We start from the raw sequence: 24,982 nt of genomic DNA on the forward strand, positions 1-24,982 counted from the left end.
CAAAGGGTACATCCATGAGGGAAGCCTGGACATCCCCTGAAAAGCCAGATGTTCTCAGTCACACGCGGCACAGCAAGGCCAAAATGAAATTACTCTGCCTAGCTAGTCAATCCTGTCAAATCCACAACGGATTGTGAATTTAGCTGCATAACTCCCATCAGAAACAGCCGAGAGAGTACAGCCCATGCCTCCTCCGTGACCATAGGCTACACTTGCACAACTGAATACCAGAGTGTATGGGAATAAATGCTCAACAATCAGTCAGTGCTCACCGACTGCAATGGCAGGGTGGAGGAGAGCATTTTTCTTTTTAACAAAGGTGTCTAGCCTCATGAATTCCCTAGCCATTGGAGAGGTAGGAAATGCGCCAGAGTGGATACGGGAGGAAGAGGAGGCTTACACCACCAAGCCCTATGAGGTGGGGTGCATAGTAAGAAAACAGATCCCCAGGAAGGGGGCAATGGCGCCAGGCAATCTTCCTATTCACAGGAGCCAGTGTTCAGGGTTTGGACCAGGCCCAGAGAAGGACGTCCATAGGGCTACATTGAATGGGAGTAAGGGTTCGGAGGGGGTGACTCCCAGCTAAACCACCTTCGTCAAGACATTACTCTTGACTGCCACTGAGAGTAGGGTGATGTCCAGAACCTCAGCCACCCTGCGCACTACCTTTGCAAACAAGGTTCCGTCCATCGTAGCGACAGAAAGAGCGGAAAATAGGCCAGAGTAAGATAAAGTGTCCAACCCACTGGCCTCACCAAGTTCCTCATACCAATTATCCTGTTCCTCAACTGGTTCATCTTCATAGGGGCCCACTGAACCCTCCCAACATCTCACTCACAAGGCCTATTAATCAAATAAGGCACTGGCGGACAAAGAACATCCAACTCCGTATTGGAGTTGGGAATAACGATGTGGATGGCGTTGCCAGGGGCATCGTCACTGGAGAGGGAGCCAAGGAAGGTCCGGTGGCAGCTCCAAATCCAGTTAGGGATCCCTGGGGCCAAGCTGGCACCGAAGGCAAACCCTCCAGTGTGGTCTCAGTGGGGCCCAAAGGAGCTTCAGAGGGGCAGAGTCACCCAAAGATAAGGCATAAGAACTCATGAAATTCATTTAGATGGGTAAGGGTCACTCTGGGAAAATCAGGGAAGCAGTGAGCGGACCCACGACTAGGCCCCATCGACTCTAATGACCTGGAGTGCCAAAGCTCCCTCATCTCATCGGATGACTTATATGGAAGCAGTAAAGTCCAATAGTTTGGGGATTTCTTCGACTTCCTGTGTTTGTGGGACTTCCCAGAGGACTTTGAATTAGACGAACGTCAGGAGAGGCTCTGCAAATAATCGCGGGACATCTCATGTGAACCCAGACCTCAAGTGTTGATGAGTCGACAGACATCAGGCAGTTATGTGGGATCGCTCCCTCAGTGCCTTGGGTTGCATTGTGTGGCAGTCCTCACACACCTTGGAGTCATGTTCTAGCTTCAGGCACAAAAAAACACCATGTGAGGGTCTATCACAGAAACCTGCTTATGACAGGCCCCACATGGTTTGAAACAAGCTGGTTGGTTTGGGGACATCCTCACATCGGAGATGTAAAATACTAGAGGCGACAAAAACTCCAAAAAGATCAGTCCCAAAACAACCAAGGGAAGCCCAGACCAGATCAGTGCTATCCTGCGCGGAAGGGGAAGAAATGACGTCAGCATGTAGAGGTGGAGCCTATATAGGTACAGTGCAAGTCACTTCCGGCACGGACGAAGAAGCTAACTCAAAGCCGAACAGCACCACCTACCGGCGTGCAAGGGTACTGCTTGAAAGTCTTCCGGGCCCAGTCTAATGCCTGGGGATACTCTAAGAAAAGGACTCTGCTGCTAAAAGTCTTTCTTAGATGCCCGACGCTGGACTTCAGGACTTGATGCCCCAACCCCTCAAAGGCGTTGCTCAGGCTCAGTTTGATGATGGGGAGGAGGTGGAGGGAAGAATGGTATACTCACGGTTGATGTCATCCATTGTGGGCCTCGAATACATCCCATCAGACAACCAAATGAGAGCTCGGCGCAGGGCTGAACTTAAGGGGCTGTTAGCGTGCGGGTCCCGTTGCCGTGTCTTGCTCCATGTCTCAGCCCTCGAAGAGGTTCAGGATGTCATTCTCCCTGATGCTGCGCCTCCTCTTACTCCAGTGTCTTGCTTCGCCTTTCAGATAATACAGAATCTCTCACACGGTGGCTCAAACCCGGCGAAGTAAAACGTAAAACACAACACCTAGGAAATGGTTTTATTTAACAAAATGCAAAGACTATTTTTAGAATAAGGCTTGGCTTTATTTATGCAATGCTCTAACAAAGGTTTTCCGAGATACCAAAATAACATTCAAATACACAGATCTCTATTATCTGCATTGCTTATGACCACTTTTTTGTTTTTGCTCAACTTATTCATCAGTGAATAATAACTTCTTTCTTGATGTGTAAATTTTGTTTTAGATTTGTTCATTGAATAGTTTAACCTTTTGATCTGTGCCACCAATTGCTCAAAAAAATGCCAAGAGACTTCACCTTGAAGGGAGTGATGGGTTTGACAATTGTTTCTGGTAGGATTTCTTGTTCCTTGCCATTGGCGTCCTGGGATGCTTGTGTATCTGTACTACCAACTGAGTGTAGTCGCCCTAATTGTAATTCATGCATATCTTGCAGTAATCCCAAATCCAATACCATTAGGCCTGTAGACTGTTCCACTAATCGATATCTCATTGGTGTCCGATTTATCCTTAGTTGCTTTCAATAGATTGAATTTAACAAGCTTCAATTTTCTGATAAATTGGTAGATATCGGGCCCTGGTTTGTACATAGTCAAAATTGGATTCCGGGCAGTAGGAAAGGCCTAATGACAATTATTGCTGCTCTGCCTTTGTCAAATTGATATTGGCCAGATCAATAATGGTACTCTCTGAGGACGATGGTGCCAACCACAGAATAATTATGGAACAGGCTCCTTGTGTAATGAGAGAGGGGGGGGCCGGTAGGCAAGGTGGGCGTGTTGACCGGTGCTGCCCTGTTTGGTTGTTTTTATTTTGTGTTCAGAAGAAAACCAAAAATGCCAATAAAAATATTTAAAAATTAAAAAAATAATAAAAAAATAATAAAAAAAAATAATGGTATTCTCTGCAATGATATTGGGGTCAGTAGTAATGATATTTTCCTGGTCGCATCTTCTATCTGCGATTCCCTGGACCTCGCCCCCTCTTCTTGTTTTCTCCTGTTTCTCTGGGCTTGTCTTCTCCCCCTTCTCCTCTGGGTGTCCCTGCTGCCGCAGGACCCTTGTTTCGGGGTCGCAGGGTTTCTCTTCGGCTTCTTTTTAAAATGTCCAGCTCTTCCCCCAACGTTAGTCTTATGGCACTTTGTTCTGGTCTCCTCCTTGCAATTTGTTTCTGACTCGCTATCAGGTGCAGAGCTTAAATCTGACACACACTGACTCAGTATGTTGCTGGTTTGTATCCTTATTGTTAGCGCCTTGTAATCGTCGGTTAGCTGTTGCTGTTCTGAGCGAATCGTACCTACTAGCGAAAGTAAATATTTGACCATTGGCGTAGTCGTCTCTATCACGCCTAAACTTATATGTTTTTCTCGCTTTTATCTTATCTTCTTCTTTATTAAGTAGAATTGTCATTTCATCCTGTAGTTTGTCTGCTATGAGAGTCCTCTTGCTGCTGGATCTCAATTTCCAACAAATCAATTTTGGCTTGGAGTTCAGTTCTGTCTATCTCCGCGTACTTGACTAGTATCCCTGCTAGCCGACGTGAAGATTCAAGGTTACATAGCGCCCCCTCCGCCATCATCAGTGGGTTTGCTGTTTCGTAGCTGGGGGCGATCATGATACAGAGGCCCCTGGGGATTCTCCCCACGTCAAGGTACCGCTGTAACGATCTAGCCTCCCACCACTTACATTGTTCCTGCCTTTTCAACTTCTCCAATGTCCGATAATTTTCCTTGAGTCCCTTATTTCTGCCACTGCTATCACCTTCTGTCTCTTTGTTTGCACTGTGTATTATGGCTGGGTCATTGGAGAACATCTCCTCTGCCGCGGTTTCTCTGTTTTTGAGCGTGTCGGCAGACACGCTTGGTGGCTGCTATATATATGATTTGTCCCAATATAGGAATACTCTATATCTGGTATTTGTTAAGAGTATCCGTTATGGTGCACACCTCCTCTCCTGCCCGTAACATATCACGTACCTGTCGGCGTGCCACCTTCGGAAGGAAAGCTTCGCTTCTGCTCCTTCGAGCAGCCCACGAGGTTAGTGCTTCTCCGCCCGCGATGGTGCCTGCTAGGTAGATTCCTTCTTTCCGTGTTGTGCATGGGGCTACGGTTGTTTCGTTGCGGGAAATCTATTTTGAGCCCCCGGGGTCCCCGCCAACTCCAACTTGCAAGCCCGCAGTGTAGTCAGCAGAGTAACCCGGAAGATTGACTTGACGATCCGGAACCGTGTCATGTGATCAAGGCCGTGGGACGGCCGAAACGAGTCATGGCGGACTAGCTTGGTGGCAAAGAATTCTGAAGCACGGATTTGGGTCTACGCTCGTTTTTATTCTCGGAGAAAGAACGCATAACGAGGAAATATTATATATATATAAATAAAATAGTTTACCTGTCGGTGTAGTTTTGCAGCTTGAAGATCTTTCTGGATTCACTAGTGAACCCACCCACCTCCGCCAGGAAGATGAGGCTAGAGGAAGAGGGGGAAAAACAGAGAAGTACAGAAGGAATGAAATACTACAGAAAAATGGACATATAAGTTAATCATTCGCCTAGGGTTAAAAAAAAAAAAAAAAAAAAAAAAAAAACGAGGGAAAAAGAACCCGAAGATGGCGCCCCAAAGGTGGGACTTCCGCAGGAAGCATGACGACGTCACGAGAGGTGCACCAAATGGTGGGACGTCGAGGCCCACGTGGGCTACGAAAAGAAAAAAAAAAAAGACAGACTACGAATCCGGACCCAACCACCAGATCGCGGAATAATGCACAGCATAGTGAATCCAGAAAGATCTTCAAGCTGCAAAACTACACCGACAGGTAAGAAACTATTCGAATAGTTTCTTACCTGTCGGTGTAGTTTTGCAGCTTGAAGATCTTTCTGGATTCACTATGCTGTGCATTATTCCGCGATCTGGTGGTTGGGTCCGGATTCGTAGTCTTTCTTTTTTTTTTTTCGTAGCCCAGGTGGGCGTCGACATCCCACCATTTGGTGCACCTCTCGTGACGTCGTCGTGCTTCCTGCAGAAGTCCCACCTTTGGGGCGCCATCTTCGGGTTCTTTTTTCCTCTTTTTTTTTTTAACCCTAGGCGAATGATTCACTTATATGTCCATTTTTCTGTAGTATTTCATTCCTTCTGTACTTCTCTGTTTTTCCCCCTCTTCCTCTAGCCTCATCTTCCTGGCGGAGGTGGGTGGGTTCGCTAGTGAATCCAGAAAGATCTTCAAGCTGCAAAACTACACCGACAGGTAAGAAACTATTTGTTTTGCAGCGTGAATCTTTCTGGATTCACTATGCTGTGCATAGACTTTGTAGCGGTTTGTTATCTTTGTGGCGGCTGGGTGGTAGATGAGCGTTGGTCGTTGAATATGTGTTGAAGCACCTTCTGTCCTACTTGTGTTTCCTTGTTCATCTGTATGTCCACGCAGTAGTGCTTGGTGCACGTGTGCTCCGAAGCCCATGTTGCCGCCAGGCATATGTCCTGAATGGGCGTGTTTGCCAGAAAGGCAATGGTTGCCCCTTTCTTCCTTGTGGAGTGAGCTTGAGGCCCCTCCGTTAGCTCCTGTCCTGCCTGATTGTGGCAAAACTGTATAGTTCGTGCAATCCATCCCGCAATGGTGCCCTTTGTCACTGGTCTCCCCATGAAGCTTGATGCAAAGGACACAAAGAGCTGCTGAGTTTTTCTGTGCTCCTTGGTCCTCTCAATGTAGTGCATCACCGCTCTCCTAGCGTCTAGAGTGTGTAGAGCCTTTTCTGCGTTCGAAGTTGGGTTTTGAAAGAAACTCGGTATCTGAATACTCTGGTTCAAATGGAATGCCGACACGACCTTAGGCATGAAGTGTGGGTCCGTTCTCAGGACCACCCTGTCCTTGTGTATCTGTATATAGGGCTCTTGTAGCGTTAGTGCTAGCAGTTCGCTCACCCTGCGTAGCGAGGTTATGGCTACCAGAAATGCCGTTTTCATAGTCAACTTTTGCATTGATGCCTTGTGTATGGTTTCAAATGGTGCTTTCATCAGCTCCGTCAGGACCACGTTAAGGTTCCATGCCGGCGGCGGCAACCTTTTAGGTGGCGCGAAGCGTTTCGCTCCTTCCATGAATCTCTTGACTACTTGCGAAGTAAAGAAACTTCCACCCTTCTCCCCTCTTGTGTAGGCTACTATCGCCGCTAGGTGTACCCTTAGGGAGGTGGAGCATAGGTTACTTTTCAGAAGGTGCGTGAGGTATCTTAGCACTGTTGAGTCCTTTGTCATTTTATTCTGCAGGCCTTTTTTGCCACACCATATTGTAAATCTTTTCCATTTTGCACTATAGCATTTGCGTGTAGTTGGTCTCCTTGCCTCTTGCAGCACTCGCATAGTGCTTGCAGGCAATCTAAGGTCCGCAAACTCTAACCCTTCAGGAGCCATGCCGCCAGGCTGAGGCTTTCTGGCTCTGGATGTAGAACCTCTCCGTTCTGCATGGAGAGCAGGTCCTTTCTTCTTGTGAATCTGTGGGGATTCCCTTGAGCCATTTCTAGAATTTGGGAGAACCAAGTCTGCCTTGCCCACTGTGGTGCCCCCAGGATCAGTGTCATGTTGCTGGTGCTGCATTTCTCGAGCACCCTGTGTAACAGTGGTATCGGCGGAAAAGCGTAGGCAAATGTCCTTGACCAGCTTATCCATAGGGCATTCCCTTGGGATTGCGGATCTGGTTGCCTGGACGCGAAGCTTCGGCATTTTGCATTCTGGCGTGTCGCAAATAGGTCTATTGTGGGAGTTCCCCATTTCCGGAAGAGCTTCTGCGTTTCGTGCCCATTGAGCTCCCACTCTTGTGAAGCCGAGGTCTGCCTGCTTAGCCAGTCTGCCTCCACATTGTCCTTCCCTGGTAGGTGAATCGCTAGCAGGTCTATCTTGAGAGGTATGGCCCATCTCCAAATCTCCTGTGCCAGAGTGGAAAGGGGGAACGACTGTGTCCCACCCTGTTTGTTGACATAAAACATGGTTGTTGTGTTGTCCGTTTGAATCAACACTCTCTGGTTGTACAGGTGCTTCTGGAATGCCTTCAGGGCTAGCAGGACAGTCTTCAATTCCAGGTAATTGATATGTCTGACCGCATCTGCCGGAGCCCACAGACCCCTCACTCTGAGTTGGTCCATGTGTGCTCCCCATCCCCTTTGAGATGCGTCCGTGGTGATGGTCACAGTTGGGCTTGGTGGTGCCAGGCTTTTCCCTGTAGTTATGTTGTCCCTGTTCCACCAAGTTCTCTTCCTGCACTGCGTGCGTAACAACCACTAGATCTTCCCAACTTCCGCTTGCCTGTGACCATTGCTGTTGTAGCCATTCTTGGAATGGTCTCATGTGAAGCCGTACATTTGGGACCAGGTGGATACATGACGCCATCATCCCCATGATCTTGCTCACTGTTCTCACTGTCAGAACTCACCCCTTCTGGTAGAGGCTAGTCTCTCTCAGTATGGCTTCTGCTCTCCTGTCGCTGGGCACGACCGTCTGGTCTATGGTGTTTATTTTTGCTCTCAGGAAAATCTTCACCTGTTCTGCCTTCATTGATGACTTCCCCCAGTGTATGGAGAACCCCAGGTTCGTCAGTGTCTTTGTCACATGCGCTGCTTGTTTCTCGCACTTTGTGGGTGTTTGCTTTGATCAGCCAGTCGTCTAGGTAAGGGTGCACATGAATCCCCTTCCTTCGTAGGTATGCTGCGACTGCTGACAGGCATTTCGTGAATACCCTTGGTGCTGATTTTAGCCCGAAGGCCAGGGTCGTGAATTGGTAATGGTCCTGGTTGATGCAGAAGCTTAAAAGTCTTTTGTGCCTTCTGTTTATTGGGATGTGCAGGTAGGCATCCTTGAGGTCCATGGTGGACATGAAGTGTCCGTCCCTTATTTGGGGAGGCACCTCCTGTAGTGATGTCATTTTGAACTTTTGTGTTCTGATGTATTTGTTTAGGTATCGCAGATCCAGGATGGGTCTGAGATTTCCGTCCACTTTTGGTACCACGAAGTAGTTCGAGTAGACCCCTTTGTTCCTTTCCTTGTAAGGCACTGGCTCGATGGCTCTTTGAGCAGCTTCAGTGTTTCCTCTCTGAGTTGAGCAAGCTCCTGACCTGAGCGTTGCCTTCGTCTTGGTTTTCTGTTTGGAGGCGTCCCCTCCAAGTCCACGCAGTAACCGTGTTGTATGACGTTCAGTATCTACTTGTCCGTGGTTATACGTTGCCATTCCTGTAGGTAGAGGCCCAGCCTTCCGCCTACAGGTGTTGGATGTTCGTAGGCGATTGGGTCTCTTCCCCCCCCTTGTTGTTTCTGCATTGCGCCTCACACCTGGGGGTATGTTGGGGGTGAGCGTCCCATTGCATGCTGAGTCACTTCGATGAGGGTTGGTCACTCCCTCGTCTCCTTTGGCCACGTCAGTTTCCCCTCCCGCGAAAGGACTGGCCCCTTGGCTGGTACTGCCAGTTTTGTTTTTGCTGACCTTGCTGGCCGTGACTTTCACCCTGCTGTCCCTGCTGGAACGTCTGGTGTGATGTTCCCTGCTGGTTACCCCCTCTACCGTAGGGTCTTCTAGTTGTAGTGCCTCTTCTCATCCCCCTGAACTGTAGGGCCCCCATGGACCTTGCCGTCTCGTTCTCTTTCTTCAGCTGGGTGAGTTTTTCGTCCACTGTCGCCCCGAACAGTGTTTCCCCGTTGAAAGGGGTGCTTAATATGTTGCTCTGCACCTCCTGTTTGAATCCAGAGATTCTCAGCCAGGCCTGTCTTCGTTCGGTGATCCCAATGGCCATTAGCCTGCTGGAAGTTTCCGCCCCGTCCAATGCAGTTTTAATGCAGGAGTTGGCTATGTTTTTACCTTCTTCTACAAGGTGGGATGCTCTTTGGCAGTACTCTTCAGGGAGGTGTTTGACCAACTCCCCCATCTCGTCCCAGTGCTGGTACTGGTGTCGATTGAGAAGCGCATTGGAGTTCGCCATGCGCCAGTGCATCGCCGCGTTCCTTTCGACCTTCCTTCCAGTGAGGTCCATTCTCCTGCTTTCCTTATCGGGGGGTGGCCCCGAGGTCGCTGGCACGTTGGCCCTTCTCTTGGCCGTGGAAGCGATGATGGGAGTCGGCAGTGACCGCTCCCTTGATGTAAGGCAGGTCCAGGGAGGAGTGCTTGTATTTCTTCTCCGTCCTGGGCGTGATGGACCGGCATGTTGCTGGCTCCTTAAAGGCTTCCTTCCCCTGGTTCATTACGCTTTGGAGCATGGGAAGGAACTGGCTCCTCATCTGAATGGGGAGCAGGGTCTCGAGAAGGAAATCAGCTTTCGGCTTCTCCTCGTCCAGTTTTACCCCAAAGGCTGCTGCAGCACTCCTGACGACCATATTCTACACCCAGAGGTCGTCTGGAGGCGAAGGCCTCGAAGGATACGTGTCCACGGGCTCTTCGGGATTTTCGGCGTCGATATCTTGCCAAACCAGTTTGAGAGTGGTTGATGGCGCCGAGCCGTAGAACGACTGCTGGTCGGCCTCCTCGTCTTCGCCTTCATAGTAGGTGCCTTCTTCCTCTTCCTCAGGATCTCTCGGCAGGCCTTCGGCGTAGAATTCGTCCTGCTCCTCGATCTCGACGACGTCCGTCGACTGAGTCGTTGGAATTCTGAATTCTTTCAATTTGGCGTCGAACTCCTTCCTCTGAAGGATGCTCTCTATCTCCGCTTCGAGCCTTCTCTTCTTCTCCATTTCGGAGATGCTTTCGGCGTCTACCGCGGCTCTTTTCGACAGAGCTTGCGTCGACGCTGGCCTGTCTTTCTGCGTCGAACGCCTCGCTTCGTGGGCTGCTTTCGACGAACTCAGCCTTTCGGCGTCCTTCGGCACCAGGGAGTCCTTCTCGCAGGATCCGCTCGGCCTTTTGTCCATGGATCCACCCTTGGTCGTCGAACTTTTCGGCGCCGGTGCTCCTTTTGAGGACTTTGACTCAGATTTTCGAGAGTCTGTCTCGGATTTTCGAGGCCCTTTCGGGGGTTTTGAACTCGACGATTCTCTTACCTCATCAGGCGTTTTCGTATCGGTCTCTGCGACCGTGAAGACGTCGGGTCCTTCGGCGATGTTGTCCTCATCGTCAGTGGAGAGGCCCAGATCGTAAAACGACGGGGCCTTACCTTTGCCTTCCATGCTGAAGTTAGCTCTTCTCTGGCGTTCTCTCACTCGGAGCGTCTTCAGCGTGAAAGCTGAACAGGCGTTGCAGTCCTTGCTCGGGTGGTCGATCGGTAGGCAAAGGTTGCAGACCGGATGCTGGTCCTTCTGCGCGAACTTGTGGTGGCAGTTAGGGCAGAATTTGAATGGTGTCTTGTCCATTGCGCTCAGAGCCTCCGAGTGTGCATCCTCGAAGGGCGTCAAAGAAAATTCCTGGGAATTCTTCGTTCTTCGCGTCCCGGATGTAATTTATTCCTCTCTGTTATCTCAGCTGTTTCTCGATGAAACTCGCGTTTTCTCCTTCTTCCTTCGATTGAAATCCTGGAGCTTCTCGATGACGATCCAGACCCAACGGCGGAAAAAAGAATCTGAAGATGGCGCCCCAAAGGTGGGACTTCCGCAGGAAGCACGACGACGTCACGAGAGGTGCACCAAATGGTGGGACGTCAACGCCCACCTGGGCTACGAAAAAAAAAAAAAAAGAAAGACTACGAATCCGGACCCAACCACCAGATCGCGGAATAATGCATCAATTAGCAAAGGATAACAGGTGAGACAAACAGCCTTCACAGAAGTGGGTGGGGGGGAGAATTATGACCAGCCCATGTGTTTTCTCTTAGACACTAGACCCTTTTTTGTATTTAAGATGATCAGGTTTCCAATGGTGCTAGATGCAAAAAGAATAATTGATGGACAGAATGCAGAACAATGTCATACATTCACCCCAGTACAGAGATTTGGGCCTAAATCTGGTGCTAGAGCAGAGATATCAGAGATAAAATCCAGCTGTCTGAGGTCTACAGTGAGCAGAAGCATTCATATGAAGTAATCTTAAAATCAAAATGCAACCCATGTGGGAACAAAAGAACAGTGGAGCTTTACTTTCCTACTAGCACAATAAATGGACTATGACAAATTGTGATTAATTTGGAGGCTGACCAGTACCAGTGATCATAGGGAGTCCCATGCTTTAAATATTCCTCAACCATCAAATCACTCGAGGTACAGCTGAGGAGTAGCTTTTGTACGGGCTTACTGAGTGAAGTTCCATCCTGTTTGTTGAGCCTCCGATACTGATAAAATTCTTGCCAAACGCACATTTCATTACCTAAACCTTGACTTCAATACAGGCCAAAACGAAAATCCTTCCCAGATACCCTCTCGCAACATTCAATCCAAAACTAAGAAACCAATTACTTGTAACAATTACTGTGAAGCCTGAATTTATTTCTGCCATCTAGTGATTGAGTCCAGAGGAACCGCCCTGCTTTAACATCTGATCGGGGTGAGCAAGACTCCAGGGAGCAGGAGAGCACTTACTGTATCAAATCAAGGACTCAACAGCTTTAAAAGTCTGGATTTACCCTCTTGGACAGTACTGATGTGCACAGCGCATCAAGAGCGGTCCAAGTAAGGCAGGATTGACATGGAGGTCATACCAAAATTAATGAGAAGGGAATACGCCCTCTGGTGCTGGCACCAGATACATTCCTTTTTTCATTTATAGGTTGGGCTGCTTAGGAAGAGCGCCCCCTGCAGCAGTTTTTAGGTCGAGCCTAGCGCAGCGCGCAGTCGCTGCGTGGCTCGACTTTATGTAAGGGCTTTCAAAAATCCGCCAGACGCTCGCACACGCTAGCGCATGCGCTTGTAGTTTTGCCCCAGGCTATTGGCCTTTGCGTGCGTCTTTTTAACAAAGACAGCACGCAATTGGCCAAAGCCTCTTTTTGTCCGACACATGTGCACGCCCACGGCCTAATGCTTGCGGTTACGCGCAGCAGCAGCATATGTTTCCACTTATCGCGCCCAGACACGGGCGCGATAATTTGAAACATATGCTGCTGCTCGCAACGGCGCTCGCACACCAGCAGCTCACGCATCTCAGGGGCGTCGTGTTGTTAATTATCGAACCGTGGTGCTCGCTCTCAAAATAACATTCGGGAGGCACACTGTACTAAGCACAGATTTTTTATCTTATGTGTTTTTAAACCGCACCCTTAATTACACCAGCCGCGCCCATTTGAGAGAGACACCCCCTCCCCCCCCACACAGTTTTTTCATTCCCTGGAAACCAGCTCACTTTCTGGTCAGATTCTAAAAGGTTCAATAAGACGGGCCCCTTCAATTACAACAAAAAATCAAACTACTGACATAAACGAATGTGGTGGACACCAAAAACTAAACTGCACTGCCTCCTGAGTGACAGGCGCGTGCCTCATCCAGTCGGCCCGAAGGATAAATGCAGAGCGGGCCACGTCGGCTGTATACTCGTGTCCCACAGCTTTCACACAAATCTGTGCTGCCAGCAGTCAACCCGCTGTGCTGTCTTAGTATGCACCTGGACCCATACAAGTTGAACATTACAATCCGTGTCAATGCCTGGGAACCCCACTGAGAACAGTTGTCTGATGACGCAGGCAACGTTAAGTATCCACAGCTGAACAGAACTCGGAGGAAGGTTACTTCATGGAGGAAGTGAAGATTGCTGCCAAATGCACTTGTCTCATGAGCTTGGAAGGAGGAAAGCATAATGGACCGGCCTCTCAGTTTCTTTCTGGCGAGAAATTCATGTCTTGTACCCATTTGAGCAATACACAGACCTTTCAGAAACACCCTCCTAAAGAGTTTGACATGGGTAAAATAGCTCCTTCGTCTTTAAGCCCTGTTGTCAGAGACGTGTGTGTGTGTGTGTGTGTGTGAGACGGGACTACAATTCCTACATAATGACCTAATGTTTCACCTGTATGTGTAGATATAATCATTTAGCTCTGTTACAGTGCAACTGCTTTCAAAGCGCCTCGAGGCTGCGCGAATGTGGATGCAAGTGTTGCATGAAAATCAGGTCATGTCTATCATAATCCACCCGTGAGGTACACCAGCCACGGTCCTAGGCTGTGTGTGTGGTAATGTGGTTGGGGGAGGGAGGGGTGCAAGTGGAGGGGTCATGCGGTGTTCAGACACACCAGGCCTATACAGAGGCCGCCGACGCAAGAAGGTCGACGGGGACACTGCAGACAACACACACGCTCCCCACCCGGTCAATGTAAGAGGCCAGAACCCCTCATGCACAAAAACACATGTTGTGAGTCTCACTCCGGTTAGCAAGGACGCAGAGAACGTTGAGGACACGTTCTTTCAGCATCAAATAGCAGTCTTGGTCACTACACAACACTGTGCCCCGCCAGTGGACAAAGTCCAGGGATGGACCACTGACGCACACTCTGCCCTTGAGTGTCCATAGGGCTCAATAAGCCACACTAGCCAGCATCATGTATCACATGCAGAGTTCCAATAACAGTAGAGAACTGCCAATTAATTGACTCCGGGCCTAACATAAAAGGTTCCTCACATGTACTGGAAGCAGGGCCCAGTGTTCAGGAGCAACATGCCCTCCCTGCATCCCCCACCCTCCTCCCCATTCCTGCTTCCAGTCTTGCTGCACAAGCCGCTGTGTGGACATGACAAGCATTGCCACATAAAATCCATAGGCTGCATGGAATGTTAGTCTTTCCAGCAATCGGTACATTAGTACCCAGAATATTTACATCGATCTGTCCCCCCGTCTTGTCAGGCCACTTGGACTGCTAATGATGGGCTTCGTCCTCTTGCTACTCTTCCCTCCATCCTTAACTCCAGCCTGGACTCCTTTCTTTCATCTCGGCTTCCCACTCTGCAGCCCCCAGCCCCAACCACCCCTTCCGTCCCACCCACTCAGCCTTTTTACCTCACAGCCTTTATATTACTGCACATAAAAGTATATACTAGCTAACTACCCACTTACAAGATACCAAAAGCGAGACATATTGGCTATGCCAATGCTTGTTGTTTCTTGTAATGACAATCAGCACGCATGACACGCTGAGGTCATAACTGTTAAAGTGAAATTAGCTGATCAGCTAAATTTTACTTTTACTTCCATTGGTGATCGGGGCCAGAGCAGATTTTGATGGAGAAGTGTCACTAGATAGGAAAGAATCCAAAAGTATCTCTCCCAAGTGGAGAACCCCAAGTAAGATTTCAAGGTGAGGATCGCATCTTGGCATTAGGCCATACCGCCACCTCAAAATGCCCAGCCACACAAGTGGGTAGCCAGGATTTTCTCAGAGAAATAGGAGGAAGAGGCATGCATTTTGCCAAGGTTTAAGAGCATTGTGGGTAAGAATAAGTTAGAGGTTGGGGGATCCAGGATAGCTAGACCACCCTAGACTTGTGTGTGTGCGTGTGTGAGAGAGTGTGTGAGAGAGTGTGTGAGAGAGTGTGTGAGAGTGTGTGTGAGAGTGTGTGTGAGAGAGAGTGTGAGAGAGAGTGTGAGAGAGAGTGTGAGAGAGAGTGAGAGAGAGAGTGAGAGAGAGTGTGAGAGAGAGTGAGAGAGAGTGAGAGAGAGTGAGAGAGAGTGAGAGAGAGTGAGAGAGAGTGAGAGAGAGTGAGAGAGAGTGAGAGAGAGTGTGAGAGAGTGTGAGAGAGTGTGAGAGAGTGTGAGAGAGTGTGAGAGTGTGTGAGAGAGAGAGAGAGAGAGAGTGAGAGAGTGAGAGTGTGTGAGAGAGAGTGTGAGAGAGAGTGTGAGAGTGTGTGAGAGAGTGTGTGAGAGAGTGTGTGAGAGAGTGTGTGAGAGAGTGTGTGAGAGAGTGTGTGAGAGAGTGTGTGAGAGAGTGTGTGAGAGAGTGTGTGAGAGAGTGTGTGAGAGAGTGTGTGAGAGAGTGTGTGAGAGAGTGTGTGAGAGAGTGAGTGAGAGAGTGAGAGAGAGTGAGAGAGAGTGAGAGAGAGAGTGAGAGAGAGTGAGAGAGAGTGAGAGAGAGTGAGAGAGAGTGAGAGAGAGTGAGAGAGAGTGAGAGAGAGTGAGAGAGAGTGAGAGAGAGTGAGAGAGAGTGAGAGAGAGTGAGTGAGAGTGAGAGAGGGTGAGAGAGAGTGAGAGTGAGAGAGAGAGAGAGAGAGAGAGAGAGAGAGTGTGAGAGAGAGAGAGAGAGAGAGAGAGAGAGAGAGAGATGAAAAACTAAGTTCCAGCTCATTTGCTGGCTTCAGGTTGTATCTTTTATGGAAAACCTATAAATCTTAATATGGATGAAACATGTACAAAGAAATGAAAGCTTGAGGACGACCTGCTAGCTTGGTCATCTATGATGTCTGAGTTACGGGAGCTGCAGACAGTCTGTGCCCAGGGGTGTCGCTGAAGGGATGGTGTCTCTAGACTCGGAGGGTTGACTGTAGGGTGGATAAATGTAGGGGGATGGATGAATGGTCATTTCCAATATCTCACTATTCTCTTTGATGTGGCGGTCTAACACGAAGCCGGTTGGGAACAGGGGGATAAACTAGTAACTTAATGACATGGAGATCCGTACATAATGTAAACTGCTTCCTCACTCCTGTATAGCAAGACTTTGATTGACATAACGATTTGCTCCTTTGAATATGAATGAGTACTAAGGATTTTATTTGCAAGAGACTTGTGTGCTTTTTGTTATCCCTTTTTCTCTCCTCGGATATCTCTGTACTTGCTGAATAAGCAATATGCTGTGAAACGTTCATTTGTATCTGGGCAGTGTGGGAAGGAAGATGGACATCTAGAGAGACTCTTACTGGAACGCTTTTTTTATGGGATATCCCTATATGCCAATAAAGTTACCTATAAAAAAAAAAATTAAAAAAAGAGAAAAAAAACCTGTATTACAAATCTGTTGCACTGTCCAGCTTTGCGCCGTGGTGCACCTTCACACTGGCGCAGTGGGAGAAAACAGGGACAGTGTGTCCTATTACTAATGAGCGGCTCTCACGGCAAATGTGAACTTGCGGTTGTCCGGGAAAGCGCATTAGTGAAAGATAGACTGGCTGATTGAAGCAGATGCTCAGTTTTTCACAGTGCAGGCACACTCACCTGCCTTTCAAAGGAAGGACAAATATCCTCTGGAGGTGGGTGTAGAGAGCGAATGCATCCGCCTGCAGGGGAAAGGCTGGTGGGTCCATGGGACTACCTTTAACCCTCCCTCCACTCCATGCACTTCCTTACAGCTTACTTGCCTCTCCGTCCATGTCCATAACACGGCAGGGACACAGATTCAAAGTGTTTCCCTCATTTGCATAGGACCACGCCCCATTGCAAATAGGGGAAATATGCAAATGGGGAAACATCCTCCTAATATTGACAGATTGACTGCTGTGCTAACGCCACGCTGTGTTTTTAATTACCGCTGCTGCTGCAATTATTGTCAAGTTTATTTTTAAAATTGTGTATTTGCCGTTCTGTTAAAACTTTTTTGCCTGTCCCTTAACTGCCCGCATTGCCTGCACATAAAAACTTTGACAGCACCACTCACCATTTGGGTGTTTGTTTTCCACCAAGATCCCGACCGCCATCTTAAGAGTAGGGCTGAGACGCCCCCAAGACGTTTCCGGGGCTGCGCTCTAGTTGGAACGAGCACCGCCTGCCACACGCTACTTAAAGGCCATTATGGTCGTGCACAGCGTACGCGCGCAGCGTCGCGCCGGAGGAGCGCCAGAGGAAAGCCCGTCTGTGCCCATCCGGGCCAGGCCGGGCCATAGGGCCACCCCCCCTGGCCGACCAAGGGTTTACTCACCTGCTACCCTCAGATCTCTCAGAACAGGTACAGCCACGTTGGATGGGATAACTTATGCCAGTCTTCGGTCGGAAGCTTTGCTACAGGTAGAGGACACACCTAACTATACTAGCACACAAGGTCTGATAATCGCCACGCTTAACACACGCTCTTTGCATAAACACCATCTGGAGGTATTTACACTTCTGGGTGAGGGCGAGATAGACATCCTTGCACTCTCAGAAACATGGCTAGGTACCTCGTCAACACCGGATATTTTAGCAGCCCTACCTCCAGACTTTGATGCGTTGTGGTATAACCGCCCCAACGATAGCAGAGGGGGAGGAGTAGCAATTGTGTTCAAGAAGAATCTTAAGGTGACACAGATTATTGCTGAAAACTGTGATTGTGCAGAATTATTAGGGGTAAAAATATCATTAAAATCCTCATGCATCCTGCTACTGTTAGTATATCGTCCACCTCAGAGTTCATCAGAATTGAATATGCTACTTACCAGTATGCATCTGTTCTTGGCATGTAGGGCTGCTGACATTCATATCTGTGCATAGATCGCCGCCTAGTGTTGGGTCCGGATGTTTGCACGTTGTTGTCCTGGAAGAGTCTTCGAAGTATCCTGAGATAGGTGACTCCTCCCCTGGACCACAGTGCGCATGGGCATCCTCTCCATCCTCAGATTGTTTTTCGCCATTGTGGCAGTGATGGAGTAGATACAGAAAGTGATGACCATGCTTACAGTAATTCTGAGAGCTGCAGCTGCTACAGGCGCCGGGGAGGAGGGTGGGCGATATGAATGTCAGCAGCCCTACATGCCAAGAACAGATGCATACTGGTAAGTAGCCTATTCAGTTCGAGGCATGTGGGCTGCTGAATTCATATCTGTGCATAGAATATATAGCAGTACCCTCTATTAGCGGCGGCTACCAGTGCCAGCTGCAGCGGTCTGAAAAAGAGTTTTGAGAACAGCCTGTCCTACAGCTGCCTGCTGTTTTGATTGCACATCTACACAATAGTGTTTGGTAAATGTATGTGTAGTGGACCAGGTGGCTGCTCTACATATATCATGCAAAGGAATGTTTCCCAGGAAAGCCATGGAGGCCCCTAACTTACGTGTTGAGTGGGCTCGTGGGGGAATCGTTAATGTGCGTTTAGCTTTTTGATAGCAAATTTGAATACATTTAACGATCCATCTGGCTATACCTGCTTTGGAGATGGCGTTACCTTTGTGGTGTGGGGCAAAGGCAACAAAAATTTGTTTTGTTTTCCTAAAGACTTTAGTCCTGTCTATATAGTACATGAGGGCTCTCTTTACATCCAGTGTATGGAGTGCTCTTTCTGCGACAGTTTGTGGGTTTTGAAAGAAAACAGGGAGTTCAATAGTTTGATTTATGTGGAACTGCGATATCACCTTGGGCATGAATTTGGGGTTGGTACGTAGTACGACCCTGTTGGCGTGAACCTGTATGAATGGCTCTTGAACGGTTAGTGCCTGGAGTTCACTAACTCTCCTCAACGAAGTGATCGCTACTAGGAAAGCTACTTTCCAGGTGAGGAATTGAATCTCGCATGAGTGTAGAGGTTCGAAGGGTGGACCCATGAGGCGTGTGAGGACCAAGTTGAGGTTCCACATTGGAGCTGGTGGGTGGCTTGGAGGAATTACTCGTTTGAGCCCTTCCAAGAATGCTTTGATGGCAGGCACTCTGAATAAAGAGAGGTGCTGCCTGTTCTGGAGATAGGCTGATATTGCGGTCAAATGGACACGTATTGAGGTGTACGCCAGATTGCATCGGTATAGGTGTAAGAGGTAACAAATTATGTTTTGGATGGATGCGTCTAGCGGGTTAATGTCATTGTTATTGCAATAAATTCCGAACCTTTTCCATTTGGCTGCATAGCAAGCTCTGGTAGTGGGTCTTCTAGCTTCCTTAATGATGTCCATACAGTCAGGTGGCAGGTTTAGGTAGCCAAACTCTAGGACTTCAGGAGCCAGATTGCCAGGTTCAGCTGTTGCGGATCTGGGTGCTGAATCTCTCCATGGTTCTGCGTCAAATGCGCGGGTTTGATACGCAGCCTTTGATGCGGCACCACGGAAAGTTCGAGAAAGGTGGTGTACCATGGTTTGCGTGCCCATGTTGGAGCAACCAGGACGAGTGTTAGTGAGTGTTGTCTGAGTTTGCGTGCCACCAGCGGTATCAATGGTGCTGGGGGAAAAGCGTACGCAAATCTGCCGGACCAGTTCATCCATATCGCATTGCCCTGCGACTGCGGATGTGGGAACCTGGCAGCAAAGCTTTGGCATTTTGTGTTTTCGTTTGTGGCGAATAGGTCTATCTCTGGAAGACCCCACTGTTGGAAGTACGGTTGGAGTACTGACGGGTGTAGCTCCCACTCGTGCATCTGGTGGCTGTGTCTGCTGAGCAGATCCGCCATCTGGTTGTCCTTGCCGGGGAGGTGTTCCGCCATGAGGAATATGTTCCTCTGAATGGCCCACTTCCACATGCTCTGAGCCAGATGAGACAACTGTGGAGAGTGTGTTCCTCCCTGCTTCTGTATGTAGTACATGGCAGTCATGTTGTCCGTCCGGATCAACACGACTTTGTTGCACAGGTGTACTTTGAATGCCTTCATGGCTAGGAAGATTGCCATCAGTTCCAGAAGGTTGATGTGCATCTTCTTTTGTTGTATTGTCCATAGTCCCTGCACTGTGTAGTTGAGTACATGAGCTCCCCATCCCTGGAGAGACGCGTCCACCGTCAGTATTATTTGTGGAACAGGCTCTTGGAACGGTCGGCCCTTGCAAAGGTTTTGTGGATTCCACCAATGCAGAGAGTTGTATGCCCGACCGCTCACCAACACTAGGTCGTTTAGTTGCCCGTGAGCCTGATTCCATTGACGTGCTAAGCACTCCTGAAGCGGGCGCATATGTAGTCTCGCGTGTGGGACTATGAAAATGCAGGAGGCCATCATGCCCATCAACTGCATGAACATTCGCGCAGGAAGGGAGTGTTGGGGTGTGAACTTTGAAATCAGCATTTGCATGCTGTTGATCCTCACTAAATTTGGCTGAGCTGTGGCTGCCAGAGTGTCTATGGTCGCACCGAGGTACTGTTGTACGTGTGCTGGTTGGAGATGTGATTTTGGGTAATTTAGTGAGAATCCCAGATTGTGAAGGAGGTGAATGGTGCGGGACATGTGGCTGGCACATTGCTGGGCTGACTGTGCCTGAACAAGCCAGTCGTCCAGGTAAGGGTAGACGTGAATATGTTGCCTCCGTAGATGTGCAGCCACTGTAGCTAGGCACTTTGTGAAAACTCTGGGTGCTGTTGTCACGCCGAAGGGAAGAACCTTGAATTGGTAGTGCTGCCCTTGAATAGTGAACCTGAGATATTTTCTGTGTGAGGGGTGAATGGGTATGTGGAAATACGCATCTTTGAGGTCTAGCGTGGCTAGGAAGTCTCCCTGTTTGAGCAGCGGGAGGACTTGTTGTAGGGTGAGCATGTGGAAATGCTCTGAGAGAATGTAGCGGTTGAGGGGTCTCAGGTCTAGTATAGGTCTGAGTGACCCGTCCTTTTTTGGTGTTAAGAAGTACAGGGAGTACACCCCCCGTACCTTGCTCGTGGACGGGTACGACCTCTATTGCGCCTTTTTTCAGCATACTTAGCACTTCCTGCTGTAATAGCGCTAAGTGCTCTGAGGACATAGGATGGTGTTTTGGCGGTATTGTGGGTGGAGTGGAGGTTAATTCTAGGCAGTAACCGTGTTTGATAATATCTTTGACCCACCTGTCCGTGGTGATGGTGTTCCACGTGGACAGGAACCTTTGTAGCCTTCCCCCGACAGGTGTTATGTGGTCGGGAGGAAGGGAGAGGGCGTCACTGTTTGTTCTTGGGGGAGGACCTGGTATTGCCGTATCCGCGTCCTCTGCCCTTTGTGCTGGAGCCACGATATCCACCCCGGGTGTTTTTATCGTAGGTACCTTGTGTGTTGCCCTTGTTGTAGGTTTGCTGTGACCCCTGTCCTCTACCTGCTCCTCTATTGCCGGGGCGACGAAAGGAGCCACTCCGAAAGGTCTGCGTTTGGAGAGCCCCCATGGACTTTGCAGTGTCTGTGTCCTTTTTTATTTTTTCTAGGGTGGTGTCAACTTCTGGTCCGAATAAGTAGTCGGGGTTGACCGGCTGATTGAGGATGTTATTTTGAACCTCAGGTTTGAATCCGGAGATTCGTAACCAGGCGTGTTGTCGTAGCATGACGCTGGTGTTTATTGCTCTGGCAGCTGTATCTGCGGCGTCCAGTGCACACTTAATGGATGCGTTCGTGAGGAGTTGTCCCTCCCTGATGAGGAGCTCTGCTCCCTCTTTGTATTGGTCAGGGAGATGTTGGAGTAGGGTTTCTAATGTGTCATAGTGGGCGCGATCGTAGCGAGCTAGGAGCGCCTGGGTATTGGCAATACGCCATATGTTAGCTGCCTGGGCTGCAACCCGTTTGCTGGAGGTCTCTAGCACCTTGGACTCTTTGTCCGGGGGAGGAGCATCACCAGTTGTCTGCGAGTGCGCCCGTTTGCGAGCATTAGCGACTACGATGGAATCCAGAGGCAACTGGCCTCTAATGTACGTAGGGTCCCCAGGCGCCGACTTATATTTCTTGTCGATCCTGGGGTTTATTACTCTTGCCCTGGTGGGTTCTTTGAAAATGTCCTTTGCTGGTTTGAGGACACCCTTCAACATGGGCAGAGTTTTGATATTCCTTTCTGAGGATGCGAAAGTATCCATTAGAAAATCGTCCTCGATTGTGTCAGAGTGGAGTTGCACACCATGATTGGCCGCAGCACGTTCAATGAGGGCGTTGAATGCGGCAGTGTCCTCTGTGGGAGACGTTTTCGCGCCATATAGCTGCGTGTCCTGTGTATCCATAGCTGCACCCGGGTCTACAGGGTCATCCCAAGCCTGATCAGGGTCCTGTTGGCCTTCAGGGTCCATCTCCCTGGGGTAGGGGACGTCGTCACCCATGTAGTCCTCCAAAACGTCGGTGTCGGAGAGAAGGACTGTGGATCTGGGTAAGAGGTATGGAGACGTTCGTAAAGAACTGGTTCCGAATCCGCTGGCAGCTTTTTCTTTAGCGGGATCCGGTAGGAGTCCAAAGCTTGCTCGGAAGATATTCTCCGCTTGTGGAGCATAATTCTGCCGGTGTCGGCATCGATGATGTGGGACGGTGATGTCTCCGTAGGAGAGTGTTCGGCAGGTGTGATCCTAGTTTGGGTGACACGTGTTCTGATTTCAAACAGTTTGGGCACCGTGGATGGCGGCAGGCCAAAAGTGATGTTGGGTGTTGCTGGAAAAGCTTTTTGAGCTTTTTTCGGCTCGGAGCCCGACGTGTCCTGGAGGGCTGCCTTTTCTTTGATGCGTTGCAAGGACGCTGCAACTTGTCGCACCTGGAACGCCGACGGTTCTTTGGCGCCGAGCGGTTCTGTAGAGGCAGGCGTGGACTTCTTCGGGGCCACGTGGTCATCGAGTCGAGGAGAGGTAGTAGCTGTCGACGGCGTCGATGATTGGGCCTTAGGTGCTGCTTTCGAAGTGGTGTGCGACGCAGCGGCCATTTTGACCTTCGTGGCCGGAGCCGATTGTTTCGGTGCTGGGTGCCGAGGCGGTTTGGCGGTACCGATGGCCTTTTTCCGTGTGTCGGCGCCGACGTCGGCTGCTGCGAGTTCGGCACCGAAGTCCCGTTTGGTGCGGTCGGTGCCGACGGGTTTGGCTGGCGTCGAAGGTGTAGTGGGCTTCGATCCGACCAGTGTCAGTTTCAGTTTCGGTTTCTGTGGAACCGATACGACTATTGGTTTCGGTTTCGAGGAAGGGAAACCAGTCGTTTTGGGTACTAATGGCTTTCGCTGGATGTCCGAGGCCGGGCCAGAGGGCGGGGCCGAAGAACTGCGGGATAGGTCTTGGGTAAGGCCCGAAGGCGATCCTTCGACCGGAGCCATAGACTGACGCACTGGGATATCCTCCGTCTGTACGGGTAGGCCTTGCTCGTCACCGGAGCTACTTTCTTCGGCCCCTAAGGCCTCATCGTAGTCTCCTACCTCGGTGTTGGCTTCTTCCCTGTGAAAGAGGTCTTCGATGTCTTCCGATCCGGAATCGTGTTCGGAAGCGGGGCTGGAGGGTAGGTTCTCCACGCTTTCCACATCTTCGTCCTCGGCGCTGAAGATGTTGGTTGGGCCGGTGCCGCTTGCTGCGCTTAAAGTCTCGCTGCTCGTCGATTCCGGAGAGTCTTTTTGGATCGGAATCGGGCACAGGCCATACATGTGGATTCGTCAAGATCCGGTGAAAGGCATTTGTTGCACACCGGGTGGACGTCGACATGGGGATATTTCGCATTGCAAACAGGACACCGCTTGAATGGGGTCCTCGATTCCATCGTCGATGTGGGGTCGATGGTCGGATATGATGCGAAAAAGTTGTTTTTGAAGTCAGTAAACTAACAAGTAACTGTCGATACCGATCGGGAACAGTACCGACGCGAACTAAAGGCCTTTTGGCCTGAAAAAAAAAGTTTTCCCTAACTTGAGTCAAGATAAGCACATCCGAACCCAATGGCGGAAAAAAACAATCTGAGGATGGAGAGGATGCCCATGCGCACTGTGGTCCAGGGGAGGAGTCACCTATCTCAGGATACTTCGAAGACTCTTCCAGGACAACAACGTGCAAACATCCGGACCCAACACTAGGCGGCGATCTATGCACAGATATGAATTCAGCAGCCCACATGCCTCGAACTTAATGATTCTTTTTTCGAACTACTGACGGATCTGGCCTCCAGATATAAGTCCCTTATAGTGGTTGGGGATTTTAACTATCACTGGGACAAGGTCCCTAGGGGGCCCATTGCGACTGAGTTCGAAACCAACCTCTCCGCTCTCCATCTAAACCAACTTGTAAAGGGCCCCACCCATGTGAAGGGCCACACTCTTGATCTTGTTTGGTCCTCTCTGTCACTGATGAAAATTCTGGAAGTTAGCCCTTGCATCTGGTAAGATCATTATCTGATCAAGTGCTGGGTTCCGGGAGACCCCTTATTAGCGGCCCCTCTACAAGTTAGGAGGAAAGTCCGCTCTTGGAAGAAGATTGAGGCTGATTCCTTAGTGTCGACTCTACTCTCTTCCCTGATATTGATGGTAAGCATCTGATAGAACTTGTCAGTTATATCAAATCGGGATCCACTATAGACCCTTGTCCCCCGAAAATCTTTAAACTGGCTTTGCCAGGTATTCAGCCCCAACTGCTGCACCTACTGAATGTCTCTCTAGAAGCGGGCTACCTCCCAGTATCTCTGAAGGAAGCCAGAGTTTCCCCACTTCTGAAAAAAGCGGGTACTGACACTAAGGCATTGAAAAATTACAGGCCCATCTCCCAACTGCCTTTTCTTAGTAAGATCTTGGAAAAACATGTCTTGAACGCCTTGGCCAGCTACCTGGAAGAACACCATCTACTTCATGCCAGGCAGGCGGGCTTCCGGCCACAGCACAGTACAGAACTGGTTATGGCTACGGTCACCGATGAGCTACGAATCAGAGCAGACAACAAACAACCATGTGCTTTGATTCTGTTAGACCTGTCAGCAGCCTTCGATACGGTCAGCCATACCATCTTGCTGGATCGCATCGCGAAGCTGGGGATAACTGGCCAGGCGTTCAAGTGGCTAGAATCCTTCCTAACAGGCCGCACTCAGAGGGTTCAGATGGGGGATCAGTTGTCCGGGATTAAGGATGTGACATGGGGGGTGCCTCAGGGGTCCGCACTATCTCCCTTACTATTCAACATCTACCTGCAACCTCGGATGGAAGAACTCACGCGCAGAAATTGTGAGATCTTTAACTATGCGGATGACACGCAGCTACTGGTGCAGCTGGAAGAAACTAAAGAAGCCCAGGAATCAGTGAGGAACTTGCTTAGATTTACGGTCAACTGGATGACCAATAATTTCCTCAAGGTGAATGCCGAGAAAACGGAGGTGCTGGT

General features: G+C 49.6%; 1 protein-coding gene across 1 annotated transcript in view; it reads right to left on the minus strand.

Moving 5' to 3' along the window:
• Nucleotides 1-24,982, minus strand: part of RLF (RLF zinc finger) — a 314,153-nt gene that overhangs the window by 139,932 nt on the left and 149,239 nt on the right. Inside the window, exon 3 of the mRNA XM_085647033.1 lies at nucleotides 14,193-14,274. Within this exon, the coding sequence (XP_085503159.1) occupies nucleotides 14,193-14,274 (82 nt within the window). The remainder of the gene's footprint in view (nucleotides 1-14,192; nucleotides 14,275-24,982) is intronic.

This window comes from Triturus cristatus, chromosome 3_2, assembly GCF_964204655.1.
Source record: "Triturus cristatus chromosome 3_2, aTriCri1.1, whole genome shotgun sequence".
NCBI lineage: Eukaryota > Metazoa > Chordata > Amphibia > Caudata > Salamandridae > Triturus > Triturus cristatus.